Source organism: Eretmochelys imbricata, chromosome 2 (assembly GCF_965152235.1).
Source record: "Eretmochelys imbricata isolate rEreImb1 chromosome 2, rEreImb1.hap1, whole genome shotgun sequence".
Classification (NCBI taxonomy): Eukaryota; Metazoa; Chordata; order Testudines; family Cheloniidae; genus Eretmochelys; species Eretmochelys imbricata.
The window spans coordinates 242,212,083-242,229,584 of record NC_135573.1 but is presented as its reverse complement, the minus strand read 5'-3'; the positions used below and the strand labels follow the sequence as shown (position 1 = coordinate 242,229,584).

At 42.5% G+C, this 17,502-nt stretch overlaps 1 protein-coding gene across 4 annotated transcripts in view; it reads right to left on the bottom strand.

Annotated features, from left to right (window-relative positions):
* The window catches only part of CCNY (cyclin Y), a 224,634-nt gene extending 213,562 nt beyond the window's left edge, over window positions 1-11,072 (bottom strand). For 2 of the 4 annotated variants that reach the window (XM_077808318.1, XM_077808319.1), the window contains exon 1: window positions 10,288-10,422. Coding sequence is in view for 1 of the 4 variants with exons in the window: in XM_077808317.1 (XP_077664443.1) it covers window positions 10,288-10,441 (154 nt within the window). In the remaining 3 variants the exon portion in view is untranslated. Of the gene's footprint in view, window positions 1-10,287 lie in introns of all 4 variants that reach the window. The other 2 variants (XM_077808317.1, XM_077808320.1) reach the window with 2 other exon arrangements.
* Between the last annotated feature and the right edge of the window lie 6,430 nt (window positions 11,073-17,502).

Genomic DNA, 17,502 nt, shown 5'->3' with positions numbered 1-17,502 from the left:
CCCTGGATTTCTGCTGGAAATGGCCCACCTTGATTATCATACACATTGTAAGGAGTGTGATCACTTTACATAAGCTATTACCAGCCGGAGAGTGGGGTGGGGGGAGAGAAAACTTTTTGTAGTGATTAACACGCATTTTTTCATGGTCTGTGTATATAAAAACATCTTCTGTATTTTCCACAGTATGCATCCAATGAAGTGAGCTGTAGCTCACGAAAGCTTATGCTCAAATAAATTGGTTAGTCTCCGAGGTGCCACAAGTACTCCTTTTCTTTTTAAGGAACAATGCATCTTGGAATGCTCCAATCCACATAAGAATATTAAAGGAATTGGCACCCGAAATTGCAAGCCCATTAGCAAGAATTTTTAATGAATCTGTAAACTCAGGAGTTGTACTGTATGATTGGAGAATTGCTAACATAGTTCCTATTTTTAAGAAAGGGAAAAAAAGTGATCTGCGTAACTACAAGCCTGTTAGTTTGACATCTGTAGTATGCAAGGTCTTGGAAAAAATTTTGAAGGAGAAAGTAGTTAAGGACATTGAAGTCAATGGTAAATGGGACAAGATACAACAAGGTTTTACAAAAGGTAGATCGTACCAAACTAACCTGATCTCCTTCTTTGAGAAGGTAACAGATTTTTTAGACAAAGGAAACGGAGTGGATCTAATTTACCTCAATTTCAGTAAGGCGTTTGATACCGTGCCACATGGGGAATTATTCATTAAATTGGAAAAAATGGGGATCAATATGAACACTGAAAGGTGGATAAGGAACTTGTTAAAGGGAAGACTACAATGGGTCCTACTGAAAGGTGAACTGTCAGGCTGGAGGGAGGTTACCAGTGGAGTTCCTCAAGGATCGGTTTTGGGACCAATCTTATTTAATCTTTTTATTACTGACCTCGGCACAAAAAGTGGGAGTGTGCTAATAAAGTCTGCAGATGATACAAAGCTGGGAGGTATTGCCAATTTAGAGAAGGACGGGGATATCATACAGGAGGATCTGGATGACCTTGTAAACTGGAGTAATAGTAATAGGATGAAATTTAATAGTGAGAAGTGTAAGGTTATGCATTTAGGGATTAACAACAAGAATTTTAGTTATAAGCTGGGGACACATCAATTAGAAGTAACAGAGAAGGACCTTGGAGTATTGGTTGATCATAGGATGACTATGAGCTGCCAATGTGATATCGCCGTGAAAAAAGCTAATGTGGTCTTGGGATACATCAGGAGAGGTATTTCCAGTAGGGATAAGGAGGTTTTAGTACCGTTAGACAAGGCACTGGTGAGACCTCACCTGGAATACTGTGTGCAGTTCTGGTCTCCCATGTTTAAGAAGGATGAATTCAAACTGGAACAGGTACAGAGAAGGGCTACTAGGATGATCCGACGAATGGAAAACTTGTCTTATGAAAGGAGACTCAAGGAGCTTGGCTTGTTTAGCCTAACTAAAAAAAGGTTGGGGGAGATATGATTGCTCTCTATAAATATATCAGAGGGATAAATACCAGGGAGGGAGAGGAATTATTTAAACTCAGAACCAATGTGGACACAAGAACAAATGGATATAAACTGGTCACCAGGAAGTTTAGGCTTGAAATTAGATTGTTTCTAATCATCAGAGGAGTGAAGTTTTGGAATAGCCTTCCAAGGGAAGCAGTGGGGGCAAAAGACCTATGTAGCTTTAAGATTAGACTCGATAAGTTTATGGAGGAGATGGTATGATGGGATAACATGATTTTGGTAATTAATTGATCTTTAAATATTCATGGTAAATAGGCCTAATGGCCTGTGATGGGATGTTAGATGGGGTAGGATCTGAGTTACCCAGGAAAGAATTTTCTGTAGTATCTGGCTGGTGAATCTTGCCCAGGGTTTAGCTGATCACCATATTTGGGGTCGGGAAGGAATTTTCATCCAAGGCAGATTGGAAGAGGCCCTTGAGGTTTTTCGCCTTCCTCTGTAGCATGGGCACGGGTCACTTGCTGGAGGATTCTCTGCTCCTTGAAGTCTTTAAACCATGATTTGAGGACTTCAATAGCTCAGACATAGGTGAGGTTTTTCACAGGAGTGGGTGAGTGACCTCCTGCACAATGCAGGCCACAGAATCTCAGACTAGATGATCATAATGGCCCCTTCTGACCTTAGTATCTATGAATCAGTCTTCCTGAAGACATTCAAGATACCATGTGGACAATGGTTTCTGCCTGTAAAAACTGAGAGTCATGCATGGACATGTGACTTGCCCAGGTGACTCCAGAACTCCATCTTGGAGCTGGACTTTGCATAGGAGAGAGTCTCCACCCACAAGAGAAAGTCTATTTAAGCCTGTGGGAGACCCCTCCATTTTGTCTTCAGGTGGCTAAGGAGATAGCCTCTCCACCCCCAAGGATACCTGAAAGGAACTAGAACAAAGGACAGTAACTACAGAGGGTGTGAGTGATTGCTGGACCTGGACAAGAAGGAGATTAGTCTGTAAGAGGAAGCTTACTGGAACTGGTGAGGTTTGGTCTGTATTCAGTTTTATTAGACATAGACTCGCGGGTTTTATTCTATTTTGCTTGGTAATTCACTTTGTTCTGTCTGTTACTACTTGGAACCACTTAAATCCTACTTTCTGTATTTAATAAAATCACTTTTTACTTATTAATTAACCCAGAGTATGTATTAATACTTGGGGGGGGGGGCAAATAGCTGTGCATACCTGTCTATCAGTGTTATCGAGGGCGAACGATTTATGAGTTTATAAGGGTAAAACGGACTTATTCAGGGTTTGGACCCCATTGGGAGTTGGGCATCTGAGTGTCAAGGACAAAAATGACAGGTTTCAGAGTAACAGCCGTGTTAGTCTGTATTCGCAAAAAGAAAAGGAGCACTTGTGGCACCTTAGAGACTAACCAATTTATTTGAGCATGAGCTTTTGTGAGCTAGCTCATGCTCAAATAAATTGGTTAGTCTCTAAGGTGCCACAAGTACTCCTTTTCTTTTTAAGGACAAAAATACTTCTGTAAGCTGCTTTCAGTTAAGCCTACAGCGATTAGGGGACATGGTTCAGACCTGGGGCTTTGTTTGCAGCAGGCTAGCGGATCTGGCTCAAACCAGGGAGGGCACTGAAGTCCTAAGCTGCTAGGGCAGGGAAAGCAGGGGCAAAAATAGTCTTGGCACATCAGGTGGCAGCTCCCAGGGGGTTTCTGTGATCCAACCTGTCACACTTGGGTCTACTACTGATTTGCTCTTTTGCTCCCAAGGTTCTACTAGCTTGAAGACAGGCTCAACAGTTTCACACCATCAGGTGGCAACAATGTGTGCTTTTACCAGTATAGCTTATTTCACTCACGAAACTGGTATAAACAGCTGGTTTAATCACCTCAATAGAGCCAAACTGCCAGTAATATACACTAACAGCAAAAATGGTTGAATGACTAGACATTTTTTCAGCATGGCCCTCTTAACCCGCAGTCCATTATCACGCGGTCGTGACGGCTTGACTCCCGACATCCGTGCATAAACGGGTCTGCACTGTATTTTACACAGTGTGAATTAACTCACTTCCTGCAAATGACATGGGAGAAATGAGAATTTAGGCAGGCTTTGAACAAGGTGCTGGTAGTCACTTGGCAAAGAAGGATCAGAAAGAAAAAAAGGCACGGAGATGAGAGGGGGAGGGGAAAAAAACCAACACAAAAAGCAAGGAAAGCATTAACACTGGCATCAGTAGCAAAGTGCAATATAGGAGCCAAGCTCAGTGTAGGAGCTTGAATGCAAACACAGTAGTTTTATTAAAGGCTAAGGTATCAGCGATACCTAGATGCACGACCTCTAAGAATAACAGTAGGTGCTGCAAGGTATACTGTTAGAAAGTCAGTAAATGACAAAGCTGTCTCTGAGCCAGTACTGAACCAGTGTTCCAGCACAGAGTTTAGCGGTACTAAACTACACTGTTTTTTCAAAAGAAATGTAAAGACAAAAGATCAGTCATACTTACAGTAATTAAAAATCATATGGCCCATTTTTATGAGAGATGGGGAGGTGCTAATGTGAGCAAGATTACACTTTTAAAAACAGTTTAGTCTGTGGTATGCAAGATCAAGTACCTAAACACTCCAAACTAAACTAAGACAGTGGCAAAATTGCTTTTGTGGGTCTGGGTCTATTCCTTCGTGAAACGTGGCCCTGGGTGTTCAGAAGATTGTTGTATTTTATCAGCACTCAACTGGATACAAATGAATGTATACCTTTGTGTTGACTGGTTCTATGGAACAAAATTATACGTGAGACATCCTAAATATAGACACCGAAATCACACAATAGTCATTCACAGAGAAGGGGGTATCACTGCCTTAAGACTTCAGCTTTTCAATGTATGGATTTGGAATCCATCCCCACACTGTCACTAGATCCCAGTACGAACCAGTTAAAATTGCAGAATTTGGCCTGAAATGTCTACTATCAGTTATACCTGTGCAATTCTGTTGAGGTCAGTGAAATTGGAAAAATGAAAATGAGGGCAGGATACAATCCACCATTCACTCTGAAAGGAACATTCTCATTCAGTAAATCTTCATTAAGTAAACCAGACAGATTATAAAACCGTACTACACTTGAGTTTTGTACTTGGTAACATATAAAACTTCATGATTCTCAGAGAGTCCAGCACACCTGAGGCACACTATGTAATCTTAATTCAGATGTTCTCACATGGCTACTACCCATTTTCACAAATAAACTGCTTTCATGGTAGATTGTTTTTCAAGAGTTTGTCTACCAGCTGCAGAAAAATTAACCCACCACAAAAAGCGTTGAATAGGTTTATTATGGATGTAGTCACACAGGGTGCAGTTATCTGATCTGCAATTGGCAATGAAAAATGGGACCCAGCAACATTAGGGGGGGTGGAACAGAGTAACTTCTTACAATAAGAACTGTATTTCCTACCAAAAACAAGTTATGATTAGCCCCTGCTCAACGAGCTCAGTCGGTTTCAGGTTATGACAGTGGTCTCATACCATATATCCTTTGAGGTTATCCTCTCTCCACCAAAGCTCAATAAACAAAGAGCCTACTGTGGGAAAAATCTGCGCCACCCAGGAAAATCAAGTCTGAGAGCCACCTTTTTCAGATCAGCAATCTCTCAGTTCTTTCACTAGTTAAGCCAACAGTGGATCTGTCTGTGTGACAACAGACACGCTGACATCATGTATAAATGTAATCTAGACCACAGCTAATCTGTAATCTAAATTTCCTTTATTGAGCTAGCTTTTATAACAGCACCTAGCACCAGCACCATAACACCTGAGCCCCTTACAGAGTCCATTGTGCGATTTTCAAATCCAGAACCCCCATGTCCAAATGGAATACACAATCCAGCCCACATGTCTTAATCAGACCAATAACCAAATACTACAACAATTTTAAAGTGGACAATGTCTAGCAAAAGACTGGGTTAAAAAAAAAAAAAAAGGCCATCTAAGTAATAACAGCAATTTACCAGATTGACACATTAAGTGATCTACTGTTCTCTCTTATATTTGTAGCCAGGATACTGCTAGATAAGTCTCCTGATGAGCAACAGATATAAAAATGGGTCATCCAAATTCATGAAGAAGTCCTTAGCTCAGTGGTTCCCACACTTGTTCCGCCGCTTGTGTGGGGAAAGCCCCTGCCGGGCAGGTTCGTTTACCTGCCGCGTCTGCAGGTTTGGCCGATCGCGGCTCCCAGTGACCGCGGTTCGCTGCTCCAGGCCAATGGGAGCTGCTGGAAGCAGCGCGGGCCGAGGGACGTACTGGCCGCCGCTTCCTGCAGCTGACATTGGCCTAGAGCAGCAAACCTCAGCCAGTGGGAGCCGTGATCGGCAGAACCTGCAGACGCAGCAGGTAAACAAACCAGCCCGGCCCCCCAGGGGCTTTCCCTACACAAGCGGTGGAACAAGTTTGGGAACCACTGCCTTAGCCTATTGTCATAACTTTCCTGAAGCAAGATTTTAAATGTTAAACCATTTCATAAACTTTAAAAGTTTCTATGAGCAATCAGTCATTAAAAAGAGTGGGTATCCTCTGACCTCTATGTTAGAATTCCTCTTTTGCTTTTGGGAAGCATATAGCAGCAAAGCAGATAACCAGTTATCCTTACTGCCTCTGTCTGTGCCTGAAGATAATGGTCTAATTAACAGTGAAACTCAATGGATTTAACTCTTCAGAAAAATGTGTTGTTGACTGATAATCAAAAAGGTGATTCTTGAAGCATTTCCACATGGCCACCACGCAGAAAAAACATTCAGAAAAGGAGTTTAGCCTTCTCACTTGGAAGTCTCTGAAAGAAGTTTGTTCCCAAACGTTTCCAAAATTCCCTTCACTTACAGACACGAAGAGTTCCTGATATCTTACAAAAATGATGCTTTTTGACAACACGGCATCAGGCAGGTATATCTGTACGCCCAATCCTACATTCCTTACTCAGGCAGAACTTCCATTTAAGACAATGCAAGCCCCTCCACTGCAAGAGCTGCATGATCAGGTCCTGGAATTGCAATTCACTGGTACCTCACTTCATGACAGCATTTGCAATGGTTTCAGTGCAAAGCACAGAACAACTAGCAAACCTCAAAAGGTTCTGTTTGCACAGGCTCTCAAGAGTTCATTTATTTACAAGAACCAGTTTCTTCAACAAAATTAGGCGGGCAACTATAAGAGAAGAATCTCTTTCACAAGATACCATAGCTTCTACGTAGCCTGGAAATGCCACAATAATCAGTTCTCTCACTGTATTTCAGCATTTCCATTTTGGTCCTGCCCTGGACTAAAGCATGCAATGATGCAGGGAACAAACAGGTGAGAGGTTACATTTTTCAAACCTTAGTAACAGATTAAGATTGGTGTAAAGATGGGAGAAGGTTTAGCGTAGTTTTATTTTACAAAAGTTGCTTTGCCCAACCCTAAAAGGTAGAGTTCTATAAATCTTGATTAACACAAGAGGACTGAAGGCAGACTTGAAGGTAGAGGACAACAACAACTCATTCTACTCACCACAATGTGCAATTCCTGAAAGCGCAATTTAGGATTAGTACTTGTGTGAGAGAAAAAAAAAACAGTGCTAGTGAATTAGCATTTCCAGAACTTGAACATCACTGTCAAACATACTGTATCTGATAGTGATGTTCTCGCTGCAGTAACAGGTAGCAAGAAACACAGGTTAAAAAACAAAGTGGCAAAGTACCCAAACTGTTTATTTACAGTGGTACCACCAGTTTTTTTTGTTTTTGTTTTTTTCAAAGAAATATCCAATTCTTGAAGAGCTAAATAGCTCTCAAGAATATTTCACGGATTTTAGATATTTTGTAGGATGCTTGAAGAATCAAGACCTTCTATTCTCTCTTCACACACACACAAAGAATTGACCACAGTACTGTTCCTTCATTGTTTCATGTAAATTTTTTCAAGTTATTGAAAAACAGTAGAAATATTATTACAGTGCACTATTTGTTGTTTTTTTTCCATTGTGTCACCACAGCTATCTGTTTGCTTGAAACTATATGGCAATCTAAAAACAAAAATGTACCCAGTCTCAGGAAATAAGATTCCAGAAAAAGAAGTCTTATTACATTTGTAATCAGTCTATCGTCTTTGACCAAAGACCTCCAGTGGATCTGACTGCAACACAACAGATATGCAAAAGTGAGTATTTCAAATTAGTTTTATCCATAATATCCCTAATTGTGTTCAACAAAGAAACACTAACTCATTCTTCATCAGCCTCCTCAATGAGAACTGATGCCTCTGACCCTATAGCTAATCAGTATCATAGGGAGGAGCAAGATTTGAGCAAACAGCAAGGGAAAGGAGACAAACCATAAAATTTGTTATATGCTCTTAGAGTTGAAGGCAACTCCCCCACCTGAGAACTTAACTTCATTTGCCACAGTGCTGAGCCTGATGAAACAGAGATAGATAGTATTTATTTTCTATGTTCCACTGGTGAAGCACAGGGTCCTTTAACTGACAAAAATTTATTAGGACAGAGACAACATGCACACACATCCCATCAGTGCTTCCACTTATGGAGTACTGTTACTGATCTGAAAATTGGTCGAACCCATTGGTTCTCAAGCAGGGGTATGTGTACCCTTGGGGATACGCAGAGGTCTTTCAGGGGGTACATCAACTCATCTACTTATTTGCCTAGTTTTACAACAGGCTACATAAAAAGCATTAGCAAAGACAGTACAAATAAAAATTTCATACAACTTGTTTATGCTGCTCTATATACTATTCACTAAAATATAATTACAATATCTATATACCAACTGATTTATTTTATAATTATATGGTAAAAATTAAAAAGAGCAATTTTTCATTACTAGTGTGCTGTGACACGTGTATTTTTAGGTCTAATTTTGTGAGAAAGCATATTTTAAGTGAGGTGAAACTTGTGGTATACAAGACAAATCAGACGCTTCAAAGGGGTACAGTAGTCTGGAAAGGTTGAGCATCACTGGTCTAACCAAACCATGAAGAGAATTCTTGGCAAAAAGTAAGTTTACAAAGAAAGACATTTAGAATTTTCTGTATTGTCACCACATTAAAGAACAACACCCCACGCCTCAAAAAAACCCAAACCTCTCATTTAAAACTATAGAGCAAGACCTGTTCCTACTGATGTGAAACATGACTAGATATTATCCATACCATCATGCAAAATGGTGTTCACTGCCAACCTGGACAACACTGGTGTTACAAGAATCAGCCATTCACAGGTCAACAACTGGCTCGGAAATCTTCCCCAGTTTTCTCAAACCTGACCATTACACTTTTTTTTTTTTTTTTTTTTTACAGTCCACTTTTGCTACTGTGGAAACAAAAATGTCTTAAAGACAACAGTCACAATTCCAGAATGTAACTTAATTAAAAGAAATAATCGTAATCTGAGGTAAAATTACTCTATTATTAAGAGCTAAATTTTAGCCAATGGTGAGAACTGCTTTAAAACAAAGTTTGCAATTGATCACAATCTATGAAAAAATTTTGAAAAAAATTAAGTGTATGCCAATGTGACTTTTTTGGCTTTCTACCAAAGGAAATTCACGTCAAACTATGAGAAAGTTGAAGTTTTACCACTTAAGTTTTAGAACTATTTCAGCTAATCAGAAACTAGTTTATACTTAAACATTAAAATCACACCTAAGAATAGGCCAGGTTCTAATTAACCAGAGCACACAAAAGTATATTGGTCATTATTAAGTCAATGAGAATAAAGTTTTTCCAATAATACTGCAGAAAGAGAATATTCATCACTCCATTATACCAATGCCTCATCATCAGTATAATGGAAGGAAATAAGTCACTGGAACTGAAGGTTGTTACAAGATAAATTCCTCCCACTTCCATAACTATCTGGGTTTTTCTTTATGTTTTATCCCTCAACCAGGATTGGCTTTGGCATACACATAGCAACAGATAACCAGTTGAGTCCACGGACCATCTTTGTTCAGGAAATTTGGGTGGGCCAAAATTCGCTTTTGAAATTCAAACAGTTGAGTGGATTGGATCTGGAAGCTGTGGACCAGCGTAAACAGTGTCACATCAGTCCACGCTGGGTGAGGGGGCAAATACACACAAAGATCTTGAAAGTATGGTCTGGGGTAAATAGTACTCCAGGTTTTCATTCAATGCTAAGGTGGGAGAACTATAAAGGCCTCAAATCAGAAGAAAGGGCAGATAAATAATGCCATAGCACAACGTACACTGCAAGAATCCACACAAGGATCCTAACACTGTGTACCACATACTTGCACAGGTGGAATCCACACAAATAGAGCTACATCATGACATATTAGTATGGGGTCAATAATGCTGCATTGTGCTATACAAGTATAGGGGCATCCAAAGACCTCGAAGTTGTGGATGGAGGCATAAAACCCAAAAAAACCCTCTGTCTCGCTATATATTCTGCAATCACCGAAAGACCCAGGAAAAGGAGGAGGGGAGAGAAGAGATTCCTCGGGGGACAGAAGTGAGTAAACACTGAGAGGCAAGGAAGAGGCGACGGGAGCTCCCAAGGTGTTTAGGGGGGGAAGGAGGGCTGGGTGTTTCCATGTTTCCCCCCTTGAGCAGGACAGCAGAGTGTCCCCCACTTGGCAATTCCTGTGCTTGTGGGAGATGCCTTTCCCCGGGGGCTGCCCCTGTGGCTGGAGATAGAGGGGATTTCCCCAGCCCAGCGGGGCTGTGGGGGGGGGGGCTGCCCTAGCTGCCGGGAGCTCCCCAGCCCAGCAGCCCCCACACCTCTCTTACCATCTATGTTCTCCCGGTCGCTGATGTGCTGCAGGTTGCAGCCCGTGTCCTCGCGGCTCAGCTCGGGCTCCGGGCGGTAGGACTCCAGGCGGGAGTGGGCATTCCTGCGTAGTTTGGGGCTGGAGGAGACGCAGCAGGAGGTGGTGTTTCCCATCTTCCTTCGCCGCCGGGCCAGGCGCGGGAGGATGCAGGGGGAGCCCGTCACTGGCGGGGGCGAGAAGCCATGGGCAGCAGCGGAGAAAACAACAAGCAGCAGAGGAAGAGGCGGTGGCGGCTGCTCCCTCCAGCCGCGCTCCCCGGCTGATCCCCGCGGCGGCTCATCCAAGAAGCCGTGCCCCGAGCACGTCCAGCCGAGCGGAGGGCGCAGCAGCTAAATCATCCTGCCCTGGCAGGCAGGGCACAGGCCGGCTAAGCGTGGCTCATGCACAGCCCCATTGCCAGCGGCGGAGCGGCCGCGCTCCTCCTCCGCCTCCCCAGGAGCGGGCTGGATCCACTCCCCCGGCGCACGCGGCGGCACCGCAGCCACCCAGGCTGCCTTTGCAAAAACGGTTCCGGTTCAAGCGGGCGGCGGCAACACCTGCCCGCCGGGCTGGGAAGGGAGACACGGGGCGCGTGCAGCGGCGCCGCCCGCTCCCGGGGTGCGCCCAGCTGGGGCGCTGCTGCTGCGCCTCGGGAGAGGGGAAGCCCCAGGCGCAGGGCTGTAGCCCCTCCTCCCGCGGCGGCGGCGGCGGCGGCTGCCCTGGAAGGGAACAGAGCGGCCGGGGGCAGGCAGCGCGTGCGGGGACCGCGCCTGTCCAATCTGCGGCTGCCTTCCCGTCGCGCCGCTGCACACCCGCGCCGAGCCTCGCTCGAGGCTCCGCCCCTTGGCCCCGCCCCGCCCCTTCCCCCCCAGGCCCCGCCCCCGGCCCGCCAGGTTGCGGGAAGAGCCCCCCGAGGCAGCCCCGGGCTCCCCACAGCGGCCCCCAGCTCCTTGGGCGGCTCTTACTGCGGCCGAGGTCGGGTCTGGCGGGGCCGGGCCTTTCGGCGAGGGCAGAGTCGGACCCGCCCCAGCCTCACACGCCGGTGCGGCTGGCAGGGGCAGCGCTTGGGGGCGGGGGAGTGATTCCGCCGCCGCCGCCGCCGCGCTTCCCTCTCTCCCCCGCTTCCCTCCATTCTCACTCCTCCGGCCGCCCTGTCTGTCACACTCACCCCCTCTCTGCTTCTCCCTCCCGCCCTCAGATTCATGCCACCTGCACAGACCTCATGCGCCCGCTGCTTCTCCTCTGCAAAGCAAGAATCAGCGCCCCCCCCCCCAGCCCATTTTCTTCACGGCCCCCTCCCTTCCCTTATTTCTTCAGGATTCTCTCCTAGCCAAAAGGGGCTTCAGGGGCGCTGGAACTGGGGGTGCCCCAGCAGCACCCCCTGGCTCTAAGTTGCAGTGTTGGTCAATGGCGTGCAGGACTCCCATTGTAACAGATTTCGGAGTAGCAGCCCTGTTAGTCTGTATTCGCAAAAAGAAAAGGAGTACTTGTGGCACCTTGGAGACTAACAAATGTATTTGAGCATAAGCTTAAGTGAGCTGTAGCTCACGAAAGCTTCTGCTCAAATAAATTTGTTAGTCTCCAAGGTGCCACAAGTCCTCCTTTTCTTTTTACAGAACAAATTGAAAGTAATAGAGATGGGCCAGCCAGACAGTCCAGTTAGGCACAGAGCTGGAGCTTGGGTATGGGAGTGAATCAGGACTAGGGGTCAGGTTTGACAGCATGGAAATCACACAGGTTGTTCTTCCGCTATTTTTGCCCCAAATGACAGAAAACTCACAAGAGCCTCTGTATTCTTAAAACAAAAAGGAGTACTTGTGGCACCTTAGAGACTAACCAATTTATTTGAGCATAAGCCTTTGTGAGCTACAGCTCACTTCATCGGATGCATTCTTAAGATGTCATTTCCATTCAAACCTCAACCAGAAAATAGGCCCTTTATAATTTATGATTGATCAAACTATAGGGGCTAGCCACCTAATCCAAATTACACCCTCTGCCTGTCCACCTCGTGACAGACATTCACCAATGGCAAGTAGGAAACTTTCTTTGGCAAATAGTATTCTAAGCCGTCAGTTTCTTAAGTATTAATTTGCATAAAATTGTTTCTAGCCCTGAAGCTGACAAAGATAATCTCCCGAACATGAAGTGAGTGAAACCAATGCAGTGCTGTCTTCCTACACTCCATTGTCTCTATATTCATAGCTTTCCCAAACAGCAGAGTGACTACTCTCGGTTTTAGTGCTACGCAAGATGGAGATTGTGCTTTATATGAATTATTGTTGATTGATTGCTGTGCCGAGTGTTTAGAACAAATTAATTGTAGATTTCCAAATGTTATTTATTTTTTTAAACATCGCATTATTTTAAGCCAATCTCATGATTTTTAGAGGCCTGATTCATGATTGTTGAACACTTTGAATTGCCAACATTGGTAGAAGAAACCTATACTTCTCAGGTTATGAAAAGAGTTTTGTCTTGTGGCTTTATACTGTGGTGGCTCAAAGCAGTAGTCTCATGAGATTTGGTACTGTTCTTAAAACCTCAACTCCTGGAGTCATGTGATTACATGAGAGTTTCAGCTTTCATCCTTTAAAAAGTACATTTCTGGACCTCATAGTTGCATAAAAATCTTTGATAACATGCTCTAAGGCACCCTAGAGGCTCACAAACCAGAAAGCAGAGGAAAAGAATCCAGTTTTTTAAAAGTAAATCTCATCTTTTAGCCAATTACAATTTTATGAGGCCTGACTCATATTTGAATGCTTGAGGTTGACAATATTGCAGTAGCACCCAAAAAGGTGTGTAACCTTTATAAATGCACAACTTTTGATGAGTTATTTGTTTACTTACCCATGGCTGTTTGTACTTTACTTTATGTACTTTAGTAACGCATATTAATGGGAGCATCTTTCCTATTTTCTTCCATTGGGGGTGAATGTCGGAGTTTCATCCAAAGAAACAGAAATTAAAACTTTTTGTTTTCCTTTTTTAGGAAAAGTGTTAGCTTGTGCACTGTAATGTCTAGTACTTTCCATCATTAGCCAGGTGTCACAGTGACTGAGCTAAACTACCTCTGATTCCTCCTGGTCCTGTCAAGTGCACCCACCTTTCAGACTCAAACCTCTAGCTATCATCTGGCTTAGGTGGAATCATACAATTCTCCCACTCACAGACCAGGCCCTGGGTTGCCGTCCTCTGGTACTTACCATGGTTGCCTTAGCAGGTCTGACTTAGGTTCAGACCCTATATTTCTGTACCTTCTGGGACAATGACAGTGGTAAGCACTGATCAAATAGTTTTCTTCAAGCAAAGTATTATTTTTTTAGAACAAAAGCATATTAGAGAAAACTTAACAACAGTAAAACACACTACACATGTCTAGCCTAGCAGGTGTCTTCCACATGAGAACCCTAGTTAGGACTGGCTTCCTATCATCTCTTCCATGGAGCCTCTCTCTGTCTGTATGCCTCCCTTGTCAGAACTCACTGATACTGTCTGGACAGTCCCTCACCTTCTTCACAGGGATCAAGACACTTTTTAACAGTTTGTAGTCCTTTTTGATCTCTTTTGATCCTTTCCCACCCTGGCAAAACAGCTGTGCCATTTCAGCCTGGAGCCTTGATGGATGCTACTGTCTTTTGATTGTGTGCCTGGGTATTCTTATCTGGGGAGCCAGTGGGTTACCTTCCTGTACACACCCATTGAATTTGAGCATTATAGGCATATAATAAACATTACACTTTCCCCCAATATACTATAATTTTCCCTCACTAACAATTATTACATAACAGTATTCATAACATTATGACATATTAGTTCATTTCTGGCACACTAGGTTCTTTGTATAACTTTATATATTGTATGTGTTTTCATCTATAACACTAAGAAACTTTGGCCAAAAACAAGCACTTATAAAATGGTACCTAAATAAACAAAACAGAAATATTTCACAGACATACATCTAGCCATACATGCTAGTAACTAACAGAGTGTATTCACTCTTGCCAATCTGTTTCTCTTGGCGCTAAGTAAATGCAACGTCTGCTGCAGGAGATATGCCATTAAATGCAATGGGCTGGATTCATCCCTTTAATGAGAGTGTCTCAGCACCTTTTAAAAACAGTTTTATTTGCATGTGTAAATCTGGAGTTAGGCACCTTCTATTAGAATTGAATACAAAATTCCTACTAGATAAGATGGAAGACAGAAAAATCAGAAGTTGTTACTGGAGGTGAGTTTTGAAACAATTAAAACACTGATATATTTTTAAACTAGACATTTAAAAAGCAGCCTTTAAAAATGTATAAGACATTTTGAACAAATTAATGTAATTTTCTCTTTTCCTATTTGGTTACTTGTGTTCTCAATTTTATCTTGACTTGTATTCTTCTTGGTTTCACCCTCAAATCTCACTTAGTTGGCAGTCTATTGATAAAAGAGGCTGGTGCTACATTATGTATTTAAAAAATAATGTCAAGGGAAGAGAACATTGCCACAGGATAATGGACTCCTGCTGGTGCTACACAAGAGCTGAACCCAAAACACCTGTGAAATAAATGTCAAAAAGATATTCTTGGATGTTCAATTATAATGACTTTATTTTAGTGACATCAAATGCATGATGAAAAGGAGTACTTGTGGCACCTTAGAGACTAATGCATGATGCAAATCTTATTATTTGATAGCTCTTGGTACAGTAAAGTCAGAGCTGCTCCCTGAACCATTATTAACTTGGTTAAGTTCCATTGACTTCAAAGGAAGATCTGTTGTGTGTTTCATTTGATCAGAGATCAGCATGAGCTTCTTTCTTCTGTGAACAGCTCTATTCTGCCTACTGCAGAACAACCATAAAGCCCCTCAACACTAGGCCCAGGCCTTTGAAGATTGGCCTGCTTGGAGCTGACTAGGCTTATATGGCACTTACTCCTGCATAACTACACAGCTTATCCCACAGGAAGGGGAGTGGGCTTCAATAAGGAGGGTTTCTGTCAAGTTATGAAGATGGAACCCATCGGGGTTCATAAGGTTTGATCTCTGAGATCTTCCTATAAAGTTCATGAAAACTTGTAAATGATTGGGACAGTCTGAGGTGGATCATTGTATTGCTTAAAATGAGAAGTCTTTTGACTCCAGGTACCACTGTTGATGTACAAGAATCTGGAAGATAGTTTTTAATCCAAAATCATTTTCAGTCTGTAGAATAAATAACATGGGAAACAGAAGTGAAAAAGTAGGAATGCATTATAAATAATAGACTGGTGGCAACCATATCTTTTTAAATGGATTACATTTTCCAGGCTCATAATTTACATCTGGAAAAGAAAATAAGCTAGAACAGAAACTTCCGTCATACAACTTCCATCCCATTCTGCCCCCTAATGGCTAACAGAGGTCCTACTTGCAATAAAACGTCAAAATTTTATCCCCAGAGCAAAGTTTTATAAACCCTTGAAAATAAAAGTTTAAAATGAAACTTCTTGTCATCTCTTAACTAAGACAAGACAATTTGATCACCATTCAATTTCAATAATGGAAAGAATTTTTGACATGCTTCATTTATAGGGTATAATTTCTTCAGTCTCTGTGTTATACCAATAAAATAAAAACTAGCAGGATCTTATTAAAGGGGATAAGACAAAATGTCACATTTATTGTGAATACAAAAATAATCAGAGTAGGCAGTCAGTTATAGCTATAACATTTCATTCAGTTTCACATTCATTCACACTTTCATTCATACACACACACAGGTCCTGCAAATTTGTTATAGTTACCAGCCTGGAGGTTGCTCATGCCAAGTTACCAGCCAGGTAACTTGGGCATGAGGGTGGAGCTGAGTCTTTGTCAGTTGCTCGTCCGATGCTCCTGGAGGGTGGTAGCAGAACCGGACTCAAAGTTCTCAGTTTCTAGAGTCTATTTTTGTAGGAATTTATTCCTATACCAGTCTATGGGAATTTCTTCATCATGCTGTTGCTGAATCGATCAGCAGATGGCACATTCCTGACGGCTCTGTGCTGCCAGATGTTATCTTGTTCTTTGGTTCTCCCCTCCTTGAGGCTGTTGGGTGGATTCCAGTCTGCCCTCCGGGGGTCCTCTGGTTGTCTCCACTCTGCGCATTCTTTGGCCGGATACTGAACTCCTCAGCTGGCACCTCCCTGATCATTCATTTATTATCTACACCAAGCATCCATCCACAAACATCCTCTATCTCTATTTTAATTACAATTGTTAACAAAGCGAGATAAATACAACAAAAGGGTGGGGAGTCTCTGTGTGCTGTTTCTGTTGTTACAAAGTATCGCTTTGAGTCTCTCTCTGTCTTAGGATGTACTAACACAATTAGCAGCTTGCAAGTTTCACACAGAGAGGGAGAGAAACAGTTAAAATGAAAGGTTTCAGAGTAACAGCTGTGTTAGTCTGTATTCGCAAAAAGAAAAGGAGGACTTGTGGCACCTTAGAGACTAACCAATTTATTTGAGCATAAGCTTTCGTGAGCTACAGCTCACTTCATCAGATGCATACTGTGGAAAGTGTAGAAGATCTTTTATACACACAAAACATGAAAAAATACCTCCTCCCACCCCACTCTCCTGCTGGTAATAGCTGGTAATGGCCCAACTTGATTATCATATACATTGTAAGGAGAGTGATCACTTTAGATAAGCTATTACCAGCAGGAGAGTGGGGTGGGGGGAGGTATTTTTTCATGCTTTCATATTTCATGCTTTCATATTTTTTCATTTCAGATCTTCTACACTTTCCACAGTATGCATCCGATGAAGTGAGCTGTAGCTCACAAAAGCTTATGCTCAAATAAATTGGTTAGTCTCTAAGGTGCCACAAGTACTCCTTTACTTTTAGTTAAAATGAAAAAATCCTTGTCATCTCTTAACTAAGACAAGACAATTTGGTCACCATTCAATTTCAATAATGGAAAGAATTTTTGACATGCTTCATTTATAGCGTATAACTTCTGCAGTCTCTGAACCAATAAATGTATTGCGTTCCTAATGGCACATTTAAATATATATGTTCCATGTATGATAAATAAGGTTTAGAAAATAAGGTCCGTTATCCCAAAGGTAGTAAGAAAAAACAGAGTTAAATAAGAGTAAATGTCATTTTTATGTGGAGATGATTGACACATCCATATTAAAAAAAATCTAATTCTATGCTAATTAGAAATTTAATC